We start from the raw sequence: 24,433 nt of genomic DNA on the forward strand, positions 1-24,433 counted from the left end.
AAGCTCTCAGCACACTGGCCTTTAGAGAACATTCCGGATCCAAACCACAGGAGCCATCATGGAATTGTGATCTGAGCTACATGGGGACTGCTACACACCCACTGGAAGGAGAAATCAGAAGGTAAGATTCCTTCTTTGGTTGGTTATCTGGTCATGACAAGGATAGGGATGTGAAGGGTTTCAGAGGAGTTCATCCCCACTAGTGGGACACAAAGGGGAAGGATAATTTTGGAGGTTGTAGAGCAGTAAAATTTGAAGCTATTGAGCACTGGCCCTTCACAGATTCTAATCCCCGGAGCCTGTGAACCGGTTGTATTATATAGCGAAGAAGACCATAGATTGCAGGACTGAAATCAGGGAGATTAGCCTGGACTGTCACCGTGGGCCCAACTCATTCATACGAACTCGTCAACGCAGGTAATCCATTCTGGCTGAAGCAGAAAAGATGTGGCAGTCACAGAGATACAACTAGAGAGCCTTGAACTGTATTGCTGGCTCTGAGTTGCAGGGACTAGAAAGAGAAGACTAAGATAACTTCCGTTAGCCAGTGGCAAGGAGCTAGAGACCTCCATCACACAAGTACACAGACCTGGAGGAAGCGTGTGCCTCCCAGAGTCCCTCCTCAATATAAAAGCCAACCGCTAATACCTTTGCCTTGTGCCTTACAGCAAAGACAGTAAGTACCTAAGCCAACCTGAGGGTTCTGGACTGCAGAAGTGTGAGCTGGTAAATCATGGTTGCTCTGCACGTGGTCTCCATTCGCTGTCATTTGTTATGGCAGTGATGGAAAACTAATACAGCAGTAAAGCTGAATGTCCCCTCACTCAGCAGTCCCATTCCCGTCGGAGAAACGTGCCCCAAGACACCCGCAGAAATGCTTAGCACAGCACCATTTGCCACAGCCTCAACCTGGAAATGATCCAAGTGCCTATCAGCAAAAAGGATAAGTCAATTATGCTGTTGAATGTGGCAGCAAGGAGGGTGGGACCTACAACTGTTCAATACCGTGGAGAGACTCAGAAATGAGGACCTACCTATCAGGCTGGGAACTCAGCCCAGGGAACTCTATGGCTAAGGACGGGAGGATGATGACTTTGGGCGTCTGTGACTGGAAATAGGATAAGAGGGAGCCTGCGGGGAGTATGAAGTTTCATGTGGAGATCTGGGTGGTTCTGTGTATACAGGTGAGCTCATTCTGGAAAATTTTGCTGTGCCACCCACTTGATGTCTGTCCAATTTCCCATATATGTTACACTCCAGAGAGAAGGCTATTTCTATAGAAAGCACACCCATTCATAACCACGTGGTTTATAGTCTGCTGACACCAGGTATATTGATGTCATGGGTGGATCTATATACAATTCTTGTAACTGGGATTGAACCCATGGCCTTGCATACGATGGCTCAAATGCTCTACCAACTGGGCTACACCCTCCCTACCTAAGTCTTTCTTTGACTTAGAAAGGGATCTGTGTCAAGGGCATGGTGGTGCACACTGTAATCCTCGCACTTGAGAGCACAGGCAGGAGGCTCATGAGTTCTAGGCCAGCCTGGGCTACACAATGCTGTCTCAAAATAAATAAATAAATAAATAAATAAATAAATAAAGAAAGAAAGAAAGAAAGAAAGAAAGAAAAAAGGAAAGAAAGAAAAAAAGAAAGAAAGAAAGAAAAAAAAAGAAAAAAGAAGAAAAAAAAGCCATCTTCAAGATCAGGTGTAACCACCCTTCAATAGTTTTCCTGACTTATCCTACCCAGCTGGGGCCCAGGACTGATGTGGTCGTTGACTGTAACCACTAACACTAGATTATTTGGTTGCGGGGGCAGGAGTGGGGGGTCTTGTGTATGGTTCTGCCTCTAGCCAAGGATCCAGAATAAAGGAGAAGGATGCTCAGGGGACTTGTGATGAAACGGAATGGCACACAGTGGAGTGTGGGATGAAGGAAGGGCAGGGTGCTTGCAGCTGGGGACCTTGGGAAACATCCCAGACAGCTGAGGAGTCATGGGTCATTACAGACTTGCGAAGGGTCAGCTTTGACTTGGGTAGAGGGAAGTGTTTCCCTGGGGAAGCAGTGTTCCTGGCCTCCATCCAGGCTGATGCCTGTTTCTAGACTCAGAGCTCTGGCTGCCTGAAGGGGCTTACTTCTATCTTCTACCTTTTTGTGTGCCTCATAGCTTACACACACACACACACACACACACGTATTAAGCATGTATGTACAAGTGGGTGGATGTGAAGGCACTGTAACGACAGACTCATCTCAGAACCAGGTTTGGCCTCTTTCAGGAAAGCTCACGAGACTTCCGCATCACAGTAGATAAAGAGGAGTTGGAGTGTCCTTCCCTTCTCCTGCCCTGTGTAGAGTGACAGTTGCTACCCTTTCTGCTCGACCCTATCAAAGTCTGCCATACCCAAGAGGAAATTCTTTTCTGTACAATTTTTTTCTGACACTTAAAGGGCGAGGGCGAGGGGAATGCAGTGATGGCAGACACCTTTAATGCCAGCACTCAGGAGGCAGAGGCAGGTGGATCTCTGTTCGTTTAAGGCCTGGTCTACAGAGTGATTTCCAGAACAATCAGGGCTACATGAAGAAATCCTGTCTCAAAAAACCAAAACAAAACAAAAAACAAACAAAAGAAAACAAAACACCCAAACAGCTATGTATCTGAACAACTAAGTCATCCTTGTACTCTGGAACATGGCATACAGTGCTGAGTTCAGTTCACAGCAATGAGAAACCACAGAATTTCTTCGATTTCATCCATCTTTGGGATCAAGATGAAACTAGTCTCAAGCTGGATTGGGGAAGTTTCAAAAATCTTCAGTAAAATAGGGTTTATCTGTTTCTTGAACTCAATGACAGATTAGTTTAACTTGGAGAATACTGGGGGTTTGGAGCTGGTGGCACTTGGCTACATCACTTTGTTTGATGGTCACTGGTCCATCTGAGTTTTCCAGAAACCATCTAAACATCTAAGAGAGGGAAGGGGTGGGTATATGCTATCAAGCTGGAGATGCCAGCTCTGTATGCCCTTGCTTTGGAAATGCGTGTTCTCTGTGTCTGCATGTGAAGATAACAACATCATTTTCAAGGAAGTGCTAAGATATTTAACACACTTGACGTGCCCTGCGGTTGTGTTTCTTGGACAATTTCTTAAGTTTGCATTTATAAGAAAATGCCTTTGCACAGATGATCAAAGTTGCCAGAAGGTTCTAAACACTTTCTCCAGCTGCTTCCAGACTCCACTTCCCATATTTGCACTCATTTTACTTTCTAATGTGTGTTCGTGTGTGTGTGTGTGTGTGTGTGTGTAAACCAGAGAACCACCTCAATGCTAGTCCACCATTTAGCTTTGGAGACAGGAACTCACAGGTAGGCTAGGCTGGCTGGCAGCACGCCCCAGGGACAGATGTGCCTCCACATCCGCAGCACTGGGCTAACAAGCGGCTGGGACCACACCAAGCCTTTTTATGTGGGTCTGGGGGATTGAACTTGGGTCCTTGTGCTTTACAAGGCAAGCGCTTTCCAGACTGAGCCACTGTCTGCACAGCCCGCCTTCCCCCATTTTCTAGTTTCTAGATCCCCGCGCCTATCTTTATTATTCCTCTTGCTTGGGTTTGCTCTGTTCATTTGCGCTAATCTTGACTTGAAAGCTGGACACATAGCTTTCTCGAAACGTGTAGTAAATGTTCATCAGTCCGTACAGTTTTCTATAAAATTTGGTATGCAGGCTATGCATTTTGGGTGGGAATTTGATATTTTTCTTCATAATTTCCTCTCTCATCTAATGAGTGAAACTTTTCAAGTTTATTTTCAATTCTGTTAATATTATATTAGAAAATCTTATGGTGCCAATTTTGGAATTTATTGTCACTTCCTCTGTGGACTGGTAGCTGATTTTCCTTTAATTTCCACCACATGATCAAAACAAACTTGCATGGTAGGTACACTATTCCCTATGAGCCCAGTTAAATCCTGGTATGTTGCACTTCTAGACTTTATTTAGCTTTGACCTGTTTGGCCTGGCTATCCTACAAGCAGTATATTCATATTTAGATAGAATTTGTTGATCTGTTTCTCCTGTGATATAGTTGATGGTTTATGTACCCAAAGTTGTCCTTATACAGAATACTATATGGTGGATGCTTTTGTAATCTTGTATTTTGCTACACTTGTATTTACTCAGGAACCTTGTGCATGTTGATCAATTTGCTTGAGCCATTTGCATTTATTGATTGATTGATGATTGACTGATAGGGTTTGTCTGTAGAACCACCTTGTCTTGAAACTCTCTTTATAGACCAGGCTGGACTCAAACTCAGAGATCTCCCTGCCTATGCCTCCTGAGTCCTGGGATTAAAGGCATGTGCCACCATACCTGGTGCATTTATTTTAATAACTTATTTATTTTTCCCTATTTTCCTGAATGAATTTTCTTCTTCTAGATCATGTCACAAAATTTAATTTCCTATTATCAATTTTCTTTTTTATGCTTTATGTGTATGAGTGTTTTACCCACATGTATGTCTGTGCACCATGCGTATACCTGGTGCCTTTGGAGATTAGAAGAAGGTGTCAGATCTCTTAGAACTGGAATTACAGACAGCTTTGAGCTGCCACATGGATGCCGGGAAACCAACTCAGGTCCTCTGGAAGAACAGTGAGTACTCTTAACTGCTGAGTCATCCCTCAGCCCCATAGAATGTCAGGTCTCCATTTCTGTGTTCTCCACCTGCAAGCAGGTCTTTACTGTGTTCTCACATCCGTCTGGGCTCTGGGCTTCATCTCCACTTTACCACTGACGCCTGTGCCCTTCTGCAGCCTCTCCCGTGAAGTCCTGTGGTGAAGGCAGGTATTCAAAGATTCCCAAACAGTCCCTAAGGTTCAGAGACATACACAGGTAATGTGGACTTGTATAGCTACATGAATACTGGTCACTGTGAATACCAAATGTTTATCAACAGACGCACGTATGTCTCTCTTTGTAACTCTGTCTATAAAAATTAGATGTATACCTTTTGTATACACGAGTTAGCAGACATTAAACATCTGGTTGCTTACAAAAAACAATAGGGAGAATCAATGACTATGTAGTAGTATAAATTCATATGTTTATATGTGTGCAGTCATGCATCTGTGTGATATAGGATAACACACACATGAAGATGAACATGTGGGGATGTGGAAAGGGCACACAGGAATTCTTTGTTCTCTTCTGTTTTTCTTAAAGCAGAACTTTTCTCGAACTTTTTTTTTTTTGATGTTACCTCAAAATTAAAACTTGAAGGCTTAATGGGATCAATCAACACAGCATAGGAACTAGCTTTGGGGGACCCACAGCTGAGTAAGTCTCAGAAGGAATAATGATATTCAGACAGAAAAGCAGAGGCTCTGGTGAGAATATACAGGCAGCCTTTAAGCTGTGCCCATTTGAACACCAAGTACTAAACAAAAAGAGCAAGGGGGCAGCAGCCATCATTGGGTTACATCTTACCTGGGGGCCACCAAGCAGCCCTGGCTGATGCAAAGAAGCACTTCCTGACAGCGAGTGTCACAAATGACTGTCATCTGGATAGATGGATTGAGGAAGTCACTCTTCCTTAAGCCCCCAGGAGATTCTTGCTCCTAGGGAGATGATCAACTGCGGTTGACAGTATGAAAAGAGTGACAGATGGGGCATCCCCAAGGTAAACCGTCACAGACAAGCTTCTCATCACAAGGAGGGAGGGTAACTGAGGAGGGGGTTAGGCTGTCATCACTCTATCTAAGTGGCTTCAGTGTCTATGACAGCGGGCCTCAGAGATATGCAAGATCGTTTGGTGTGATTTAATATAAAGGTCACATTATTACTTAAATGAATGATTACTAAAAGATAAAAAAAAACAAAAACAAAACAAAAAACAAACCTGTGTGAGCTTCGGGTATATGCCGCAGATTCCAGAAAATACAAGAAAGGAGGAAAAGGTCAATGCAACCTTATGGAAACTGCTGAACACGGTCAGAGTGTCACAATCTTACTGGATGACCTGTTTTGGCCTGCTTTCTCCTGCTCTAACAGAATACCAGAGACTAAATAATTTATAAAGGTAAGAAATGTATCTGGCTCACAGTTCTGGAAGTTAAGGAGCACTGCCTTATGCAGGTGCTTGCTTAGCTTCTGGTTAGGGCCTATTGACGTAAGATAGCATGATAAAAGTGCGACTGCACACAAGCAAGTGCACGTTCACCAGAAGTGCAGAGGAGACCATGACTTGCTTTCTAACAAGCCACCCTTGAGGCAACTAACCTAGTCTGAGACTTAACTCACTCTCATGAGATCCAACCCAGACTTAAGAGAATATACCCAGTTTCTAAAGAAAGACATTAATCCTGTCAACAGAGCCTCTTGAGATCCAAACACATCTACCTGTTAGAGGTCCTCTTAATTCTGATTATTTTGGGTACCAACATGGCATCACATGAACCTTGGGGGCAAACAGTGTCTGTGATGGTTGGTCTTGACAGTCACCTTGGTGGGAATATGGACCTCCCTAGAAGACACACATCTGGGCATGTGTACGAAGAAGACACACATCTGGGCATGTGTACGAAGAAGACACACATCTGGGCATGTGTACGAAGAAGACACACATCTGGGCATGTGTACGAAGGCATTTCTAGAAAGGTTTAACTGAGGGAATATCCACCCTGGAGTTGATTAGCACCATCGCACTGGCTATGGGTGTATGTGTTCCCCAGACTGAGCAGGGAGGAGAAAGAGACAGTGAGCCCAGTATCGGGGTTCCTCTGCCTCTGATTCTTGATTGTGGACACAATGTAAAGAGCTGCTCTAGTTCCAGCCACCCTGTCTTCCTAATGTTGATGGACTGGAACTCCCAAACTCTGAGCCAAAATAAACCTATTTTTTTTTTAACCTCCCTATTTTTGTAAGGCATTTTGTCAAGGCAGTGAGAAAGGTGACTGACACACTATCTAGGCCATGCCAAACTGGTACTGCACATTACCTTCGCTGGGGATCAGAGGATACTAAAGAACACAATGGCTAGAAACCACACGTCGTCACAGACGCTGATGGGCTGTGGCTGAAGGGACAGATGATGCTCACAGTGACAGACTTTTGGTGTTGGAAGAAGCTCTCCCTGGACTCTCAGGTCTCATGTCTCTGCCTGGTGAGGCATGCCTCTCCCTCCACTTCCCTTTCCGCTGCTTTACGGTGGGGATGTGGTGAGATGGCTTTGAGCTTCCTTTCCAACTTCCAGACACCAAGCCAGAGGACTGAGTAGGAAACACTGTCACAGTGGCCACTGGGTTTTAAGGCATGGGGGAGCACGTGGTTCTACACGGTGAGGCACAGGATGGGACCAGCTAAGTAATGGTTGTAACACAGCCTCCCTGACATATCATGGTGAGATTTAGCTGCATGGGGATCTGATTCTTCACCCTATTCCTGTCACTGCCTGACTGATATTCGATATGACAACAGTGAAAATACCTTATTGTCACAGGTAACCTTACACTTAAATTCTCAGGAGCAGATGGAGGATTTTCAGGAGCCAGTTGAAGAACCAATTATACACCACCTCTAAATATGACTACCCCTACTACAAAAAACAAAACCCCATTAAACTATCACCTCATTGACACAGAGCATTTTAGTTAATAAAACAATTTTGGAGTTGTTTACATTGGAGGAAGGAGATGGCAGCCCAGGAGAAGAGTTTCCCAGTCTAGACCTTAACACAAGGCGGGCACCTACTCTATAAGATGGTTGGAGTTCTCCCAGAGAAAGGGAAGCAGCCTCCGCCTCTTTGCTACTCTGTAGCTTGAAGTTTCAAACATTCTCATGCTTAGAAACAAGTGAAATGAGAACAGCTCATCCTGGGCACAAAACCACAAGTACACAGGCACCATTAACAGCTTTTAGACGGATACATAGAGACAGCTTGGTAGGTTCTCCGGGTTACATCTTGTGAGAATACAAAGTCACCAATATTCCAAACACATTGTACAATTTTTAAAAGTCAAAACCTACTGCCATTGTTTTGAAAACAGATGCAGAGATTAGAACTAACAGCAGCACTCCTACTTTGAGTTTGAAAACACTTCCGAATGTCTGAAATCACGACACTTCAACATCTATTCGTGTTAGGTTTGTAATCAAAATGGTGATGTGGAGAGATACAGTCAGTCAGTTGTCACTTTGAAACACACAGGAATTGGACATGCTGTACATTTTCTCTTTTAAAATGTAGTTTGTATTATTTTCCACCAATCAAAACACATAGTATATTTTATTATAAAACATTAGGCAATGTTACTTTCAAGATGCGCAGTCTGAAAGGTCACACCTGTACTTTCTACCAGCATGAGACACCGGAGGAGTCATAGCAGACAGGCTCACACACCATGAGACACTGGAGGAGTATAGCAGACAGGCTCACACAGCACTCAGCCCAGATTCAGCCAGTGTTGAGCTTTTGGCTTTAGATGCAGGTCCTGGCTGTCAGCAAGGGCCAGTGGAGGGCTTTCTCCTTCTAACACCCTGGGGTCTGGTCTTTGTGTTCTAAAGATGAGAGAACAGCCTGGTTTTGACTGTAAGCCTGATGCCTGAGGCACTATGCAGCCGTGTTCTGAGGCCGCTCTCCTGCCCTGGCTGATGTGTCTGCCCTCCGGGCCTGCACCTGGGATGGAAACCCAGACCTGGAAGGGGCAGCCATTCCACTTTTGGCTAAAAATTAAGCCAACAACAACAAAAACTAACCTAGTGCAAATTCCAGATAATCATTAGTTACCCGGTTTATAAAAATACATGTCCAAAATAGTGACTTCCAGGGTGTGTACAATATAAATTACAAAAATAAAATAGAAAAGATGAAAAAGTTGAGCACATTTTTCAGTTCTTCATCCAACATCGGCATTTGCCTACAGAGGTCAATTCGAAACCATTCGCATTGTCCCAGGACCCTGGCAAATCTAGGCTCAGGAGGGAGAACCCTGAAACTGGGGTGAGGTATTTCTTTGGGGCTCTGTGGCCAGTCATAGGTGCACTTGCCTGATGGAAGAGGGTCTTGGCACGAGACCCTGTCCACACCAGCACAGGCTCCATCCACAGCAGATTCAATGCAGAGTAAGGGGAGAGAGAAAGCCACTCTTTGGGGGCACCTGTCTCCTGCCCGTGGGACCAGGGTGAGCCTCTATCATAGCATGCTCCCCTTACAGTGTAGGCAGATATTGCAGTTCCTTTCTGTATTTCCTCCTTAAGTTTCAGGGACATCATTTAAAGAATGTACATCAGCAGGAAGATGCTGACCGATGCACTGTGGAACCTCAGGCTCCCAGGGCCCAATAACCTGAAGCCATAGACAGATGTCTCTGCCCCCACCCACACTAGCATTTCTACTTTGTACCTGAAAGTGTCCATATATGATATAAAGCTAATCCTTATTTCAGATTAATGTTGTTCATTACAGGTTTCAATGATCAGACCAACCATTAGGATACAACTGGTACAGACAGAATCACATATTAGATGATACTTTTCATAAAAGTTCTTATCAAATTTCCTCCTAGAACACACTCCATAGCTCCCAAAGTAACTGAACACAAGATATGAATTGTTAACAAAATAAGCTCAAGGGAAAAAATGCTCTGAGCGCAGGTAGCCAAGGTATGACCATCCCAACTCCATTTCTGCAACAACACAGAGAACTTAGCATCTTATCAAATCTTGAGTAATTTACAGAGAGGATCTGAAAGTATCAATTTCAGGTGAGCAGTTTTAAATTAGAAAATATTCAAGAATGAACCCCTACTCTCTAGATTATTTCTTCTGCGTTCTTCTGAATGTTTCTAGAACATCGGAGGACTTCCCTTAGAAAAAGGAAATGCCTCCATAAAATGGAAAAAGACAGCAGCAAACAGGCATGGTCAGTGAGCTCAGTCTCCTAAGAGACCACGTGCTCTGGCTGCACATGGTGGTTTCTCTCAGTGAGAAAGACAAGTTAGGAGGTGAAGCTGCAGAAGAAAGGCTGAGACCCAATCACCTTTCACCTTAAATAAGGAGAGGGGAGCAAAAGATGGGTGGGCTCAGGAAAGGAGGCACAGTTCAGTGACGGTTCTAGGGAAGTCACTCCATCAGCTCTACGCCAGTAGCGGCGGTGGGTCTGGAAATCTGCCGCTTCATTCTATTGAGATGGAGTGCTTTGTGATAAAGAAGGTGAAGTTCTGTGTGTGTGTGTGTGGGGGGGGGGGATTCTAGATCCACATTCAAAGGACCAAGAAAAAGGAAATGCGTAGGCAGGATTCAAGGTGACATATGTCTTAAGCAGCATGAAATAAACTGGGAACTTTGTCATGCAGAAAGCTGTATGTAAAGTATCCCACAGTGGGCAGTTTAAAGGGCACAGAGTGGCTATATAAAGTGGTAATTCTCAGCCTAAAACATCACAAATTTAAGAAAAGCTGTATTTTATTTATTAAATAAATTTAATTATATTCTTTCTGAAATACAAAAGATAGAATAAATCATACCATAAGAGAGGATAAGATATAATAATATGACAGTGGCCAATTAATACACATAATCTATTTTTGGGGGGACAGACACCAAATTACTAAAGAGGATTAAGAGATTATTCTAGAAGCAGAACTACCTGGAAGATTATGTGGCATTTAGGTACTGATTTCCAAAGTGCTACATGGGCAAGTTCACGCAAGCATTGTGGTCACATGCACACGAGCCCCACGGTTACACATGAGCTGTCACCACAGACACCACACGACTGGAAAAGAAACTCAGCTATTCTAATTGCTCACCTGAAATGATCTTGAACAAAATTTCTAACAGTGTGGCTTGTACTTTTTCTTCAAACATCGTCTGCCTCATTTTATCGTCTAAGCAGGCAATCCTATTGGAACTGAGGAGGGGCAAGGCATCGTGTTTCTTACATGCAGAACATGGAGTTTTTCGATTTGGTTCCATCAGCTCCCATGTGCTCGGGGCCATGGAAGCGAGAGTTCCTTCACAGACAAGTGCGCCATCTCCAGCGTATCATCGGCAGCCTTCCAGGGGTCCTGTTGAGGCATCAAGACTGCTGTCTGTGTCTGAGGCCAGGGTGTGCTCAGTGGACATGGATGAGATGTCATTGATGGATGACGACTGAGAAGGAGTAGCCTTGCTACTTACTGCTGCATCTGTGCTAAGAAAACCAAATGGAATAAAATCTGAGGCACACATCCTGCACGCCAGGCGCAGGGCTTCAGGCTGCCTCACCATTCTGTGCCTTGCAGCTTCCTGATCCTACATCAGCAGAGCCGAGACTGCTCAACTATACTTTGAGCTTCTGGGATTTTTCCTTGAGTCTTTCTTGGGTTCTGTTTTGAAACAGTCTTGTGCTTTCCCTACAATACTCCGCCCCCCTCCCATGGTCACATAACACCATGTTGATTACTTAAAAGATATACCTGCTGACTTCAAGTAGACCTTAAAAGCAAATGGATGAATTTATCTTGATTACCGCAAGAGGCTTAGGCCTGAGAAGGATCCGAGTGTCATGGACATTTCATCTACAACAGATGTATCTCACCTCGTCTATAGAAAGCGGGCATCAGGATTCAAAGGAATCCTTTGTGATAAAAACACTTTCTAAAATATATACCCAAAAAAGGAAAGTTTAGTGCCTGATGTAGATTTTATTTTTGTCTAGTGAGTCAGGAAATCATTATTTTAATTTCAAAAGTAAATAAAGCTATCCTTCCTCCTACTACTCATGTGTTAGTATGGCCTGAGCAAAATAGAGCATGCAGGGTCTTAGGTCTACACAACATCCTTCCTTTTCAAAAATGGATGGATCCGAGGAGCAAAGAGGGCCACACATTTCGAAAACTCCTCAAATCTAAACCCTTCCTCTCTAAACAGAGTTGACGAGAGCTGTCACAAGGTCAAAACAGGAATGCTTGAAATACAGCTTAGGAAGAGGCTGGAGAGATAGCTCAGCTGTTAAGAACTCTGACTGCTCATCTGAAGGTCCTGAGTTCAAATCCCAGCAACCACATGATGGCTCATCTGTAGTGGGATCAGATGCCCTCTTATGGTGTGTCTGAAGACAGCTACAGTGTACTCATATAAATGAAATAAATAAATTAAAAAAAAAACAATGAAATACAGCTTAGGGCCTGGCACCTCAAAAACCTGAGTGCAAAGTCACTGCCACCAGCATCAGGACAAGCCAGAAGGTGACAACGTCACACTAAGGTGGCCCAAGTGACATTAACACATCACTGCCATTTACAAACACTGAATAGACAAAGAAAATATTAGACAACAGAATTGAAGCAATCACCAACCTGAAGGCTGGTCTTTCACCCCATTCTTGCTCCTTTCTTCCCAGTCCATCACTTCTTTGTAAATTAGTTCTTCAAAGAGAAACAGAAGTCAAGATACTTTGTCATTTTCCCTGCACCACACTCTGCCTCCAGATCCCAAGCACCACCCCAGGCCCTGGGATGTCTCAACCTTTGGCTGCCACATGTTATTAGGGGCTCATATTAGCAGCATGCTGTAAACATATACTATGATTGTTACCATGATGACTGTGCATGAGTGGGCCACTACCATGCCAATCTGGAAAGTCTATGACCAATGCTGTCCTGTACTGACTACAGCCCTTAGTTACTATTAACCCTGCTTCTAAGTCATACTGAAAGCTTCCAGGATTTGCTTCTTTGTTAACCAACTTAGTTCACTGTGACTGTGTGGCTCATTTTAAAGCACTAGTAATATCTTCCTGACTATTTTTGGCAATTTCCTCCAAACTAGATTTTAAAACACTTAACTACATGGCTTAATATACACAGACAATCACATGTCCCATGTCTGGGCTCCCCCATATCTGCTTACACAGGAATCTTTGTAAGGAATATATGTGGCCTGTATATTGGGTTTGCTCCAAACTCCCATGCTATCAAGAAGTGTGATACACTTACTGACCTCCAGGCCTATATCAGTATGTGATGATGGGAAGTCACATGGAAAGTCCTTGTGTTTTACCTAAAGCAAATTATAATGTCATACATATTCTACTCTAACACTGCTAGTATCAGAGTCGTTCTCAGCTGGGAAGTGAGAAGAGAGAACACTGGGGCTTCTGGGTTTCAAGGTCCTTCCTAAGGGCTAGTATGAATAAGAAGTAAAAATGTGTTCTGTAAGACTATGGAGGATGTTCTGGTGTACTATGGGAGCATGTTCTATAGGACTATGGAGGATGTTCTGGTGTACTATGGGAGCATGTTCTATAGGACTATGGAGGATGTTCTGGTGTACTATGGGAGCATGTTCTATAGGACTATGGAGGATGTTCTGGTGGACTATGGGAGCATGTTCTATAGGACTATGGAGGATGTTCTGGTGGACTATGGGAACATGTTCTGGTGGAATTATGGGATCGTCATAAGTAAGGATCTAAACACACTGGTCTTACCTTTCCACTCTTCAATTGCATGTTCTCGTTCTTCCAACTGGGCATCATAAATTTGAGGTGGTGGCTGAAATGACATTTCAGGTCGATAGCTCAAAACTAATGGACCATGCTGGGAATATAACAACCCTTGGAAAGTTTCAAGTCTACTTATGGATTTAGTTTAGTTAACATGTTCTAGATTTTCTTTTGTAAGCATGATATATTTTATCAGTTTAAAAAACAGTTATGGGGGCTAGAGAGATGGCTCAGTGGTTAAGAGCGTTGACTGCTCTTCCAGAGGTTCTGAGTTCAATTCCCAGCAACCACATGGTGACTCACAACCATTTATAATGGGATCCGATGCCCTCTTTTGGTATGTCTGAAGACAACTACAGTGGACTCATATAAATAAAATAAAAATAAAAAAAAAGACCAACCAATTACAGGAAGTTAACCAAAAGCAAGCTATCAATAATAAATCTCAACAATCACATGACCTCAAGATGCTCTGCAGACATTGCCCAAATGAAATTACAGAATTATTAATGACAGGCAGCTCTGAGGTTCAGCTGTGTGGGAGCTGAGTGAGGTTTGGTACTTTCTTAGAACATATTTCCAGTTTTTAATTCTTCATGACAGGACACCCATGCCCAAGCCACAAGCCACAATCTCATGAATGGAACATTCCATAACTTGGCTGTTTATAAATCTGATTCTTTTGACATAACACGATGTAACAATGGCAGTTAAATCTACACTCAGGACACAACCGTGTTCCCCAGCTGGCATGAAGGAAACGCCTACTGTGTTAGTACTTTACTCATAGCTAAAGGTCATTCACAAGGGATGCTATTTAGAAAACTTAAGAGGATGAGATACCCAGATGCAGTGGGGATGTGAGCTAATGTGTCACTTGGGAAGGCTGCTTAGGCTCTCCGACTTGAGGCTCTGAATAAGATGTAAGCAATGCTCATGGCCCTGTGCCAGGCACGAAGCAGATGCTTCATCAATTATTATTACACATCAGCTTTATAAACATAAGGCCAACGAACACCACAGTGTACTCCTAAGCACTCTGCAGCTACAGCCCCAGCAGCAGGTACTGACCTGGGCCTCAGATAGCGCTTGTTCTGTCTTTAAAGTCAGGGCCCTAAAACTAACAACCTGCTCTCCTTGTGTAGCCATTCTGGACCAAGATAAAGAAGATCCAAAGTCAGTGGGCCTGGATTTTAAAGTGCATCATCTAAGCAGACATTTTTTCCAAAGAGAACTTACCGCTTCTGCTTCAGCAGGGTCATACCAAACAGTAATATACGGGTGGCGCAGGGCTTCATCCACAGAGATCCGCTTGTCGGGATCAATCACTAACATTTTCGATAACAGATCTCTGGCTTGACTTGCTAGGATGTAAACAAATGATGTATTTACGTTGCTACCATGGAAAGGAGGAAACCACACAATAAAGAATCAAATGTGAGAGTATGGAGGGTAAAGAGACATGCTGACTTCAGAAAATATTTGAGGTTCAAGATCAACACAGCTTCACAACTTTTAAAAGTCCAGTGGCCACTATTACAAACCAGTCTTGTAGCATGTGAGGTGGGGTACTAAGTAACCTCAGACCAATGTTCAGATGACCTAAAGCTATGAAGCCACAGCACGGTAGGAAGCAAGCACCTCTCTTAGGATTGTGTTGCCAGGAGTGTGGACAGGAAGTATCAGGAGTATTGTTCTTTGTGTCACATTTGAACAAATTTAAAAACTTTCAGAGTAACCCACAGTCTCAAGAGTATAGCCTCACAGGGACCACTGCTTTGCCTAGCTGTAAACAGTGCTTTTGTTTTTAATCTAGAGGTTAGTAGCTAAGAAAAAACCCAAGAAGCTAATTAACTTAATTAAGAAGGCTCAGTAAGGACTCAGCAATGAAAAGTTCACAACATATACAGCCAAGGAAAGGCTTTTGTGACCAGGTGCTGCTCACCCTGGCATAAAGGACAGCAAAGCTATTGTTTTCCCTCAGGTGACCACATTCTAGGAAGGACACAGAAGGGTAGCGAGGGCCTTTCCCACTGGGCCACACTCAATGGTTTCTGTCTAGAATCTTTACTGAAATATACTTTATATTTGAAATTGTTTTGAATTCAGATTGGTGACAGCACAATATGTAAGCATGAATGTGTATTATATATGCACATGAACATTTGAGTGTGGGTAAGATGGACTCTGAGGCTAGAGGGGAAGTTGGCTGTCTGGCCTTAGTGTTCTTCCCCGCATTCGTTTATGGCGGGGTCTCTCACTGAACTGGAAGTGCCCAGTTCCCTAGGCTGGTTGGTCAGCAAGCCTCCAGGGTCCACTGCTCTCAACCCCAGAGTGTGGGTCACAGGCATAGGCAGCCATGCTTGTGCTGAGTGATGCTGGGGACACCAACTCAAGTCCTCACACTTGAGGGCGAGTATTTCTACCCAAGGCAGTTTCCCACCCTGTAACTAAGAGTTTTCCAAACTGATCTGGGTATTTGGTTTTAGCAAGGTCAAGACTCTTGGCCTTTAAAGCGCTCTCTCTGTGGTGCCTTTGAACGTCAGACTGTAAGAGCCTCTATTTCAGGGTTCCCATTACTGTACCTCTCAACATACATGGGCCTTAGATTTCAGATATTAGAGAAACAAGTGCAGGATAAAAGAATGTCTTACTTTTTATTTTGTCTCTTTCAGACTCTGATGGAAATATCCAATCTGGAAAGAGTTCTTCAAATTTGATTCCAGGGTACTTTGGTCTGTTTTCCACATAATTCCTTACAGTTGGCTGAAGTTTCTTCATGAACTCTGCGGATGGTGTTCCTAGCTGTTCAATAACTTTATTCCATTGATCAATATCTAAGGATTCTCTTGAGGAAAATACAACTAAAATGCTTCATAGTCATAATACATACAGTACTTTCATGCAAAGGAAAGTTGTATTTATATCTATGAACAGGTAAGTACTAGGCTACCATAGAGGATCAGCAAAAACATTTTGGGATAATACTTAAATAAGGTTTGGATTTCTATATCACTTAAGAAAAACTCTTATACTCCGAATCTTGAAAAGTATGATCATGGTTCATTAAATCAACATAATCTATGTTTTCCTATTATAATTCAAAATAAAATTATGGCAGAAATGATTCAACCTATGAGATAAATGATTAAACACAAAATAAATAAATATCACATAAGCAAACTGAAATCAATGTTCATCCTAAAGCTACCTTAGTTTTACAGGTCTCTAAACAAGAGAAGAGCTTGAGAGATCAATCTGACCTCTCTCGGAGCTGGGCAGCAAAGCCTGTGAGACAGGCTGACCAAGGGAAGCATGTGGAGGGGAGGGAGGGGCCTGGGCTCTGGCCTACCCCACAGGCCACACTCCCCTCTGAAAATGCCTTAGACAATGATGCTTTCAGAGGCCATTCTGTTTCTCTTGGCACCAGCCCATCCCTTCAGCATCCAGTAATGTATTCTTTCTTTCTTCCTTTCAAAGTACATGACCTGGGGTTCAGTCAGCATGTACTACCCAGTCAAGGTGCTGAAGTCAGTCCTCCTCAGAGTAGCCTCCTCACTCTTGGGGCAGCTGACCCCAGCCAGCCTTGCCTAGCTCTCAGAGTGCTTGTTACACTTAGGATGACTGTGGAAAGTGACAGTGAAGCCGTAAACAGGTACATGAGACAATGCAAGCCATGAAATCACATAAGCAAGAGCTTGGAATGTAACAGGCTTTCTCAGAATATGCATTTATACCACTGGGAAAGCACCTAGGGCAGCCACATAAAGTCAGTTCTTCCAGAGTGCTAATTTGGGAAATGGGTTCAGAGTCAAATCCTGAGCAAATCCTCCTCCTTCTCTTCTCCTTCCACACACTTTGCCAAATCAGAATGATGCCCACATTTATCTAAGTGCTTATCCGAGACAGGACACCTGGCTCACATGTATCCTCTTACACGTTAACACCTCTCCCTCATGCTCCTTGCTCGCTATGAAGACTAATCATCAAAGTGCTGGGATACCCCACCCCCATATCTTATGCTGCTTACCACTGGGAACCATCTGGGCTCCTGGCTAAGAGCCAAGCCCACCTACCTCACCCTGTCACCTCCTGAAGGACAACTGTCTCTCACTCTTGTTTCTTGCTGTTTCAAGCCCAATGTGATCCCTACCGGAACCTTCTGTCATCACTCTAGCGTGAGCTCTTCTATGTTAGCAGCAACCATCTCCCTTTGTCATTCCCAGCCCTGCTTTCTGAGGCCTGCACCTCTAATTCTTACCCCTCATCCTTTCCAGAGCCCACTGTAACCAGGCCTTCCTCCTCAGCCGTCTGAGAACTGTCTCCACTAAGGTTGCCTGAGGCAGCCACTATGCCCCGTGGTCAGTTCTGAGTCCTTACTCCTTTCCCTTGAGCCTCTCCTCATCTCTTCAATGCTTAGTACCAGCTCAAGGTTTCACTGCTATCAACAGACACTGATTTCCACATATTCTTTATTCTAAACCTTTCCTTTGAATTCCACACTTCATAGATTAGACACTCCAAATCCATAGAGTTCTTTGAAGGATAGGCCCCAGAGCAAATGCAGGCTCCAGGCCCAATGCTGACACAGCCCAACTGGCCTGGAGTGGGCCTCTACCATGTCTTTCTGGGTGACTAAGCTTCTGCTCTGTCTCCTACTTCTACTACTACTACTACTACTACTTCTTCTTCTTCTTTTTCTTCTTCTTCTTCTTCTTCTTCTTCTTCTTCTTCTTCTTCTTCTTCTTCTTCTTCTTCTTCTTCTTCTTCTTCTTCTTTTTTTTTTTTCCGAGACAGGGTTTCTCTGTGTAGCCCTGGCTGTTCTGGAGCTCACTTTGTAGACCAGGCTGGCCTCGAACTCAGAAATCCGCCTGCCTCTGCCTCCCAGAGTACTGGGATTACAGGCGTGTGCCACCACCGCCCAGCTTGTCTCCTACTTCTTACTGTCCCAGAAGATCTACCTTCAAGTCATCTTGTCAGTGAAGCTTTTAACCATCACCTGGATGAGGTACCTGGAAATGCGCAGGTACTCAATATATATGTCTGGCTTAGGACTCCAGGGCCATTTTGATGGGAGGTAAAGCATGGTGGGCCTTCTGGGTTGGTAGACAACAGGTATATATATATCAATCATAGCCCAGAGAGATCTGTGTTTCTCTAGGATGCACAGCTGCCATGGCCGCCGCCTGGGTTTAGGCTTCTGGTAGCCTGGGTCAAGTGTTTTCTTTTTTACAAGTCACCAGGTGGACAACACTTACTTTTCTACCAACATCATAGGCAAACCTCTTGAGAACCTCAGCTTGGTTTCTGGAGCCTTTCTATAAATCACCCAACTTTTTTATGACCTTATATGTAAAACATCAACTACTGCTATTGTAACATGTTAATACATAAACTATTTTAAATTATGATTTAAAATTATTAAAGTGTATACAAAAGTATACACATTTTTATTTATTTTTACTTTTTGGAAAAAATAATTATTAATAAATAAAAAATTTAAGCAAATGAGAAATGTTACGAAATGACTCTTAACTGACATATGGCCCCTCACCTGACCACTCGTGACAAGTCCACAGTGTTTCTAAGTCTCTGGCTGCTTCAGCTTTCCTCTTAGCTTTCACTTGTAAAATAAAGGCTTCCTTATTTATAAAAGTACAAGTAAATCCAAGGTAAAGTTATAGAAAAAAAGCCAGAGAAGTTATTAAAGAAAAATAAAATGCTATATTTAACTTGGCATATTTTGTAACTTATGAGGAAAATGTGAAGGAATGAGTGGAATAAAATATGTTCATTCTAAGCTCATAATGTGAGGGATTCATATTTTAAGTAAGTTGTCTTCAGGAAATTATAAACATTAAAGCACTTTTTGTGAAATACACACATTCCAAACCATGACTACAGTGCCTGGTTTCTCTTGAAACATGGGTCTGCTACCAGACAGAGGACACGGTGAGCTTTCATGACAAAACCAAAACCAAAGGCCAATGAAAACATACGGGTCAGAACACAGATGGAGATCCTGAAGAAGCGTGTGAGTGGCGGAAGGACGCACGAGGGGACAAAGCTAGCGCCCTATGCTGTCTACTCCCGTCACAAACCTCCTGCTGATGGGACTTGCTGAGCACCGTATGAGTCATCTTTCCTGTTTAAATTTACCTTCCCCAGTATGGCACAAATACCTTTCTGCCTGGAGTCTTTAGAAATGTCTATAAAATAGCAACAAAGTAACAAATGAGAAAGTTTACTATATTGCTTCTGATACAAGTTTCACTTAACCTGTTCACTCTACTCTGCATAGCCTGCCTCAGCTCTTACGTCATACCAGTAACTAACAGAATCATATATGATTTAAATCACACATGCATGTTATCCTATTTGGTTTAGACTGCCCCTTTCCCAGTTAATTAACAGAATCAACTAAATTGTAAAATAATATTTCCATTTAAATACCAGAATATATTTAATAACGATAATAATTTTACACATCTAGCTGTTTCTGATAAAGGAGCTAGTGTACCTGGTTTACATTAACAGAACTGTCGCAGGTGCTGGAGTGACAGTATAAAGCTGAGCCCCTTGGTCTGTGACGTCACCTTACAGAGAAGAGCCCTGCAAACACAGTCTGCATCCCAGCAGCTCCTTCTGAGTGCTCAGTAAGTAGGAACAATCATGCTGCCCTTGGCATGGAAATCATGGCCAGGATCAAGGTTCTGGGGAAGGATACGGTCAGTACCTTGGAATATCACACAACCTTTCACCAGCTCTCCCATGATGCAACCCACTGACCAGATATCAACTGAAAATAAAATGAAATGATAAAATTATGAAGTGTCATGAACAAAACAAAAGTGAGGAGAAAGGGATTCTAACAGCATACTAGACACACAGACAGGGCAAAGCCAGTGGCTAGCTAAGGGTACGCTCTTTACACAGTATGAATGGTTGCTGACCTCGCCTTCAGCCTTCAGTTTGCAGCAAGCTGTAGTTTTAGTGCCAAAGAATCCAATACTTTACAGCTTAAAAAAAGCAACAAACAAAAAACCAGACACAGAAAGTGCTAATGAACATGGAATTCTTAGGGCCACATCCCCAGCCCCCACCCCAGCCTCCAGGGCCGAGTACTGGGTCTCTCCTTGTGAAGGATACAGTCTCTTCCTGGGAACAGGACTTTATGGAGGACCATTTCTGCCATGATGCACCCGACAGACCAGATGTCCACTACCAAATATCAGGTGATTAAAAAACAGCCAGAGAGCCTTGCATCTCCGTTTCTAAACCACCTCCCAGACATGAGGAGCCCCAGCAAATACTCATTGGGTGGAACTTCTGTAAATTCCTCACACCACATCTGAATGACCATTTTTAAATTGCCACATCAGAAAGTCTATTAGTAAGGACTAGACTCTGGGTAAGGCCCTGCTTGAGCGTAGCTCTGTGGTAACTGACCTCTACTGCGGAGCTGAGCACAGGGAAGGAGAGCTCACCTGTAACAGGCAGCTACTGGAGGGTACTGTGCTTCTTAGAGCAGGCAACAAAGTATGTATAAAAATTCATACTTAAAGCCAGGCAGTGGTGGTGCACGCCTTTGATCCCAGCACTTGGGAGGCAGAGGCAGGCGGATTTCTGAGTTCAAGGCCAGCCTGGTCTACAGAGTGAGTTCCAGGACAGTCAGGACTATACAGAGAAACCCAGTCTCAAAAAATAAAAAAAAAATTTAAAAAACAAACGAAAAACCCCATCATACTTAAATTCATCTCAGAAGACTTTAGCAAAGCTCCCCTGTTGTTCTTTCATAAATAATCACATGAATTTATTAATAGCTAAGGTTTAGCATTTATTTAGTTGACATAGCTAGAACAAGTGAAGTTTTGATCTAAAAGAAATAAGCTTTACATGAAAGAGAACATGGTACATTGTCCCACTCATACTAAGATATTACAAAAAGGAGTGAAACCATTCACAGTGTTGGCAACCAGGGCAATGAGAGCACAGGGGTTCCAGTGCTGTGGTGAGGTGGGCATGCTCAGAGAGAGGCACAGGGGTTCTAATGCACGATACTATGATCAAACAGAGGTTCAGCATGGTGGCACATGCCTTTAACTCCAGCATGTGGGAGGCAGAGGCTGGCAGGGTTCTATAGCAGTTTCAGGCCAGCCAGCATTGGAGAAACCCTGACAAATGGGAAGACAAACTAAACGAGTGCTTATCTGCAGGTTGCAGGCATCTATATGTAGCACAGTGCTCACACTGTCCAGTGGGCCTGGAGAAAGGGCGTGCTGGTGATGGTGGGTGCTACCTCACTGTCCACTGTCTGCAGTCCTAACCGTACTTACCATTCTCTTTGTAGCCCATGCCCAGGATGACTTCCGGAGCCCGATAGTAGCGAGTTACCACATAGGGAGTCATCATAAAGTTGGTACAGGCTGTCCGCGCCAGGCCAAAGTCTAGGATCTTGAGGGTACAGTCTGATTTTACTACAATATTGCTAGGCTTCAAATCCTAGAAAAGAAATTATTCACATATTTAAATGAATCGCAGCATGTTAACTACACAAATTCAAACCGATAAGGGTTTGTGCAGTGAGCGGCGACTGAAATGTTGAAAATGGGAAGGAGGGCGGGCACAATAGCATGTGGTTTCTGAGACCTGCCTCTAAACAAGTCAGGTGGCCTCACTGCCACTTGCTTCTTTGCTCAAAACCCGAGAGCCTCTAAGTTTCTCACATAACATGAAATGGCATCTGCAGATAACCTACACACACAACCTCTGGGATTGTCTAACTCGTATCTAGATGATTATAATAACTAAAGCAATGCTATTGTATAGGGAATAATTATACAAAAAAAATTGTCAGTGTTCAGTACAGATGAAATATTTGTTTTCCAAATACTCCTGATGTGCGGCCAGCTGAACCCATGATGAAGAATCCAAGAGTATGAGGCTCCTTACTACAGGCAGGCCCGAGCATGTGGACAGACAAGCGGCGTGGCTGCACGGGCGAGGACGGTCACGGCAGCGCTGCTTCCAATGCAGCAATGGAAACCACTCCACAGTGCAAGCCTTCATCTGTCAATGAGCCCTTGAGAATGGGAGACAGCCCCTGGTCCAGGCCATACCTGTCTAAAAACTGGCGACGGGAACAGCTGTCTACTTTACTGCCATCTGCTGGTCAGCTAGGATAATAGAAATGAAGCTCTGGCTGGCTGTGGGCACACTGGGTGCTCTGTGTGAGGGTCATCCCAGCTGATGTCTGCCAGAGGTAAATTGATCAAAGAGGTCACGGAGGTTCCTCAGCACTCCCCACACTCATGGACTCTCTCCAATCAGCCTTCACAATACATTCAGAGTCAGCATTTAACTATCTCGTGACTTGAGGACTCATTTTCAGTGCCAAGGTGGCAGAATCAAGACAGCCGTGTCTCCAAATCTTGAGGACCATCCAAAACACAGAAAACAAGAAAGCCCAGTGAAGACATGATGACAGCTGACTGGTAGACAGTGGTTGTTACTACAACATGGCAGCCATAGGGGTGGCCAATAGCTACGCCCAAAACAGAACAGAAGAACAGAGAAGCTAGATGTGTGCACCCACCTGTGCGTATGACCCTGATTTAATCACCACTTGTTCAGACCTCAGATCCAGAACCACTGACTGAAGACATGTCCTGGGAAGGGGGATGACAAGAAGCCAAGTGTCTACTGTCTGGATTTCCCTGGCCCTTGCTCAAAGGTAACAAAGGTGGCTGCACAGTGGGAAAGGGGAGAAGCATGGAACTTTGAGGATGACTGGCTACAAGTTCTCAGTGTATGCTGAGGGGGAAGAGCCTAAAGATGACCACACCTCCTCCACTTGGGGGAGGGGTTGGTGAAGGCTGGGTAGCAAATGGAGTCTGATCCAAATCCCCTCAGAGGTTAGGGTGAAGATGGAGATTTAACACAGACCTAGGAAAACTGCAAGTGAGTATCTCCATCCACTGCACACACCTGTGAATGGTTTCTCTCCCCCAACTGAAGTCTATACTACTTTGCTTTACCATCCACACCAAACCAGAACATTAACTGCAACCAGATGTAGTAGTCACAGCTGTGACACTCTCATATGTTTATGAGGATGTAAATCGCAACCCTGACCAAATAGAGCCCAATTATAACTAAAGTGGGGGTGGGGGGTGGGGAGAGAGCCACAGGGATGAGGGCTGGGTTGGTGGACAAGGAATACGTCAGTATCTTATGTCACAAACTGAAAAGGGTCAAAGAGATCTAAACATACTGCCCTGAGGTACAGAAATGAACACTAGAGTAATTCATTAAAAGAACTGAAAGTCGGGCTGGTGACACAGCCCAGTGGTGGAGTGTGTGCATAACACACACAAGGCTCTAGTTTCATCCCTGTCACCACACAAAAAAAGCAAAACCAAAACCCAAAACAAACAACAATAACAAATTCTAAATAACAAAAACTATATTCAAAGTTTGCTTCTAAAGGAGACAGAAGTAGGAGCAAGAAGAGGGAATGCAGGTTTCATAAACATTTATGCAATCATTTGATCCTAGGTGAATACAAATGCAAATCAACCCATTTGTTTAGCAAGTTACACTATTCTGTTGAGAGGGCTCTGGTTCTGCTGAGAGGGTTCTGACTTTGAAACTGTTCAAGACAGGCACTCAGAAGGCTGGCTGGCTGGCAGCACTGGCGCAGGTGAGTGCAGAAGCATCTGTGCACAGCTGGAAGGTGTGGCAGCCTGCTACTATGGGCCTTCTCCAAGTGGCTGAGGGCTGAGGGAGGCTTTCCTTCTTCCCAATTTTGTGAATTATATAAAGTAAAAGTGTTAATAAGAGTGAGGTATAAAACTTTACCTTTTGTTCTGTTTCACTCTAAAACTTTCAAATAATTAAAATTTTTATTTATTGTGAAACCATTTTGTTTCTTCGAGAC

The 24,433-nt window shown here is 43.7% G+C and overlaps 1 protein-coding gene across 4 annotated transcripts in view; it reads right to left on the reverse strand.

The window, feature by feature from the left end:
* Nucleotides 1-7,635: 7,635 nt before the first annotated feature.
* Mapk9 (mitogen-activated protein kinase 9) overlaps nucleotides 7,636-24,433 on the reverse strand; it is a 43,002-nt gene continuing 26,204 nt past the window's right edge. For 2 of the 4 annotated variants that reach the window (XM_052194459.1, XM_052194461.1), the window contains exons 6-12: nucleotides 21,831-21,996; nucleotides 20,222-20,293; nucleotides 16,149-16,331; nucleotides 14,734-14,858; nucleotides 13,480-13,543; nucleotides 12,347-12,415; nucleotides 7,636-11,194 (exon numbers count right to left, since the gene is read on the reverse strand). In XM_052194459.1, coding sequence (XP_052050419.1) covers nucleotides 11,052-11,194; nucleotides 12,347-12,415; nucleotides 13,480-13,543; nucleotides 14,734-14,858; nucleotides 16,149-16,331; nucleotides 20,222-20,293; nucleotides 21,831-21,996 — 822 coding nt within the window. In that variant the 3' untranslated portion in view covers nucleotides 7,636-11,051. Of the gene's footprint in view, nucleotides 11,200-12,346; nucleotides 12,416-13,479; nucleotides 13,544-14,733; nucleotides 14,859-16,148; nucleotides 16,332-20,221; nucleotides 20,294-20,643; nucleotides 20,716-21,830; nucleotides 21,997-24,433 lie in introns of all 4 variants that reach the window. The other 2 variants (XM_052194460.1, XM_052194463.1) reach the window with 2 other exon arrangements.

This window comes from Apodemus sylvaticus, chromosome 10 (assembly GCF_947179515.1).
Source record: "Apodemus sylvaticus chromosome 10, mApoSyl1.1, whole genome shotgun sequence".
In the NCBI taxonomy this organism is placed as follows: Eukaryota; Metazoa; Chordata; class Mammalia; order Rodentia; family Muridae; genus Apodemus; species Apodemus sylvaticus.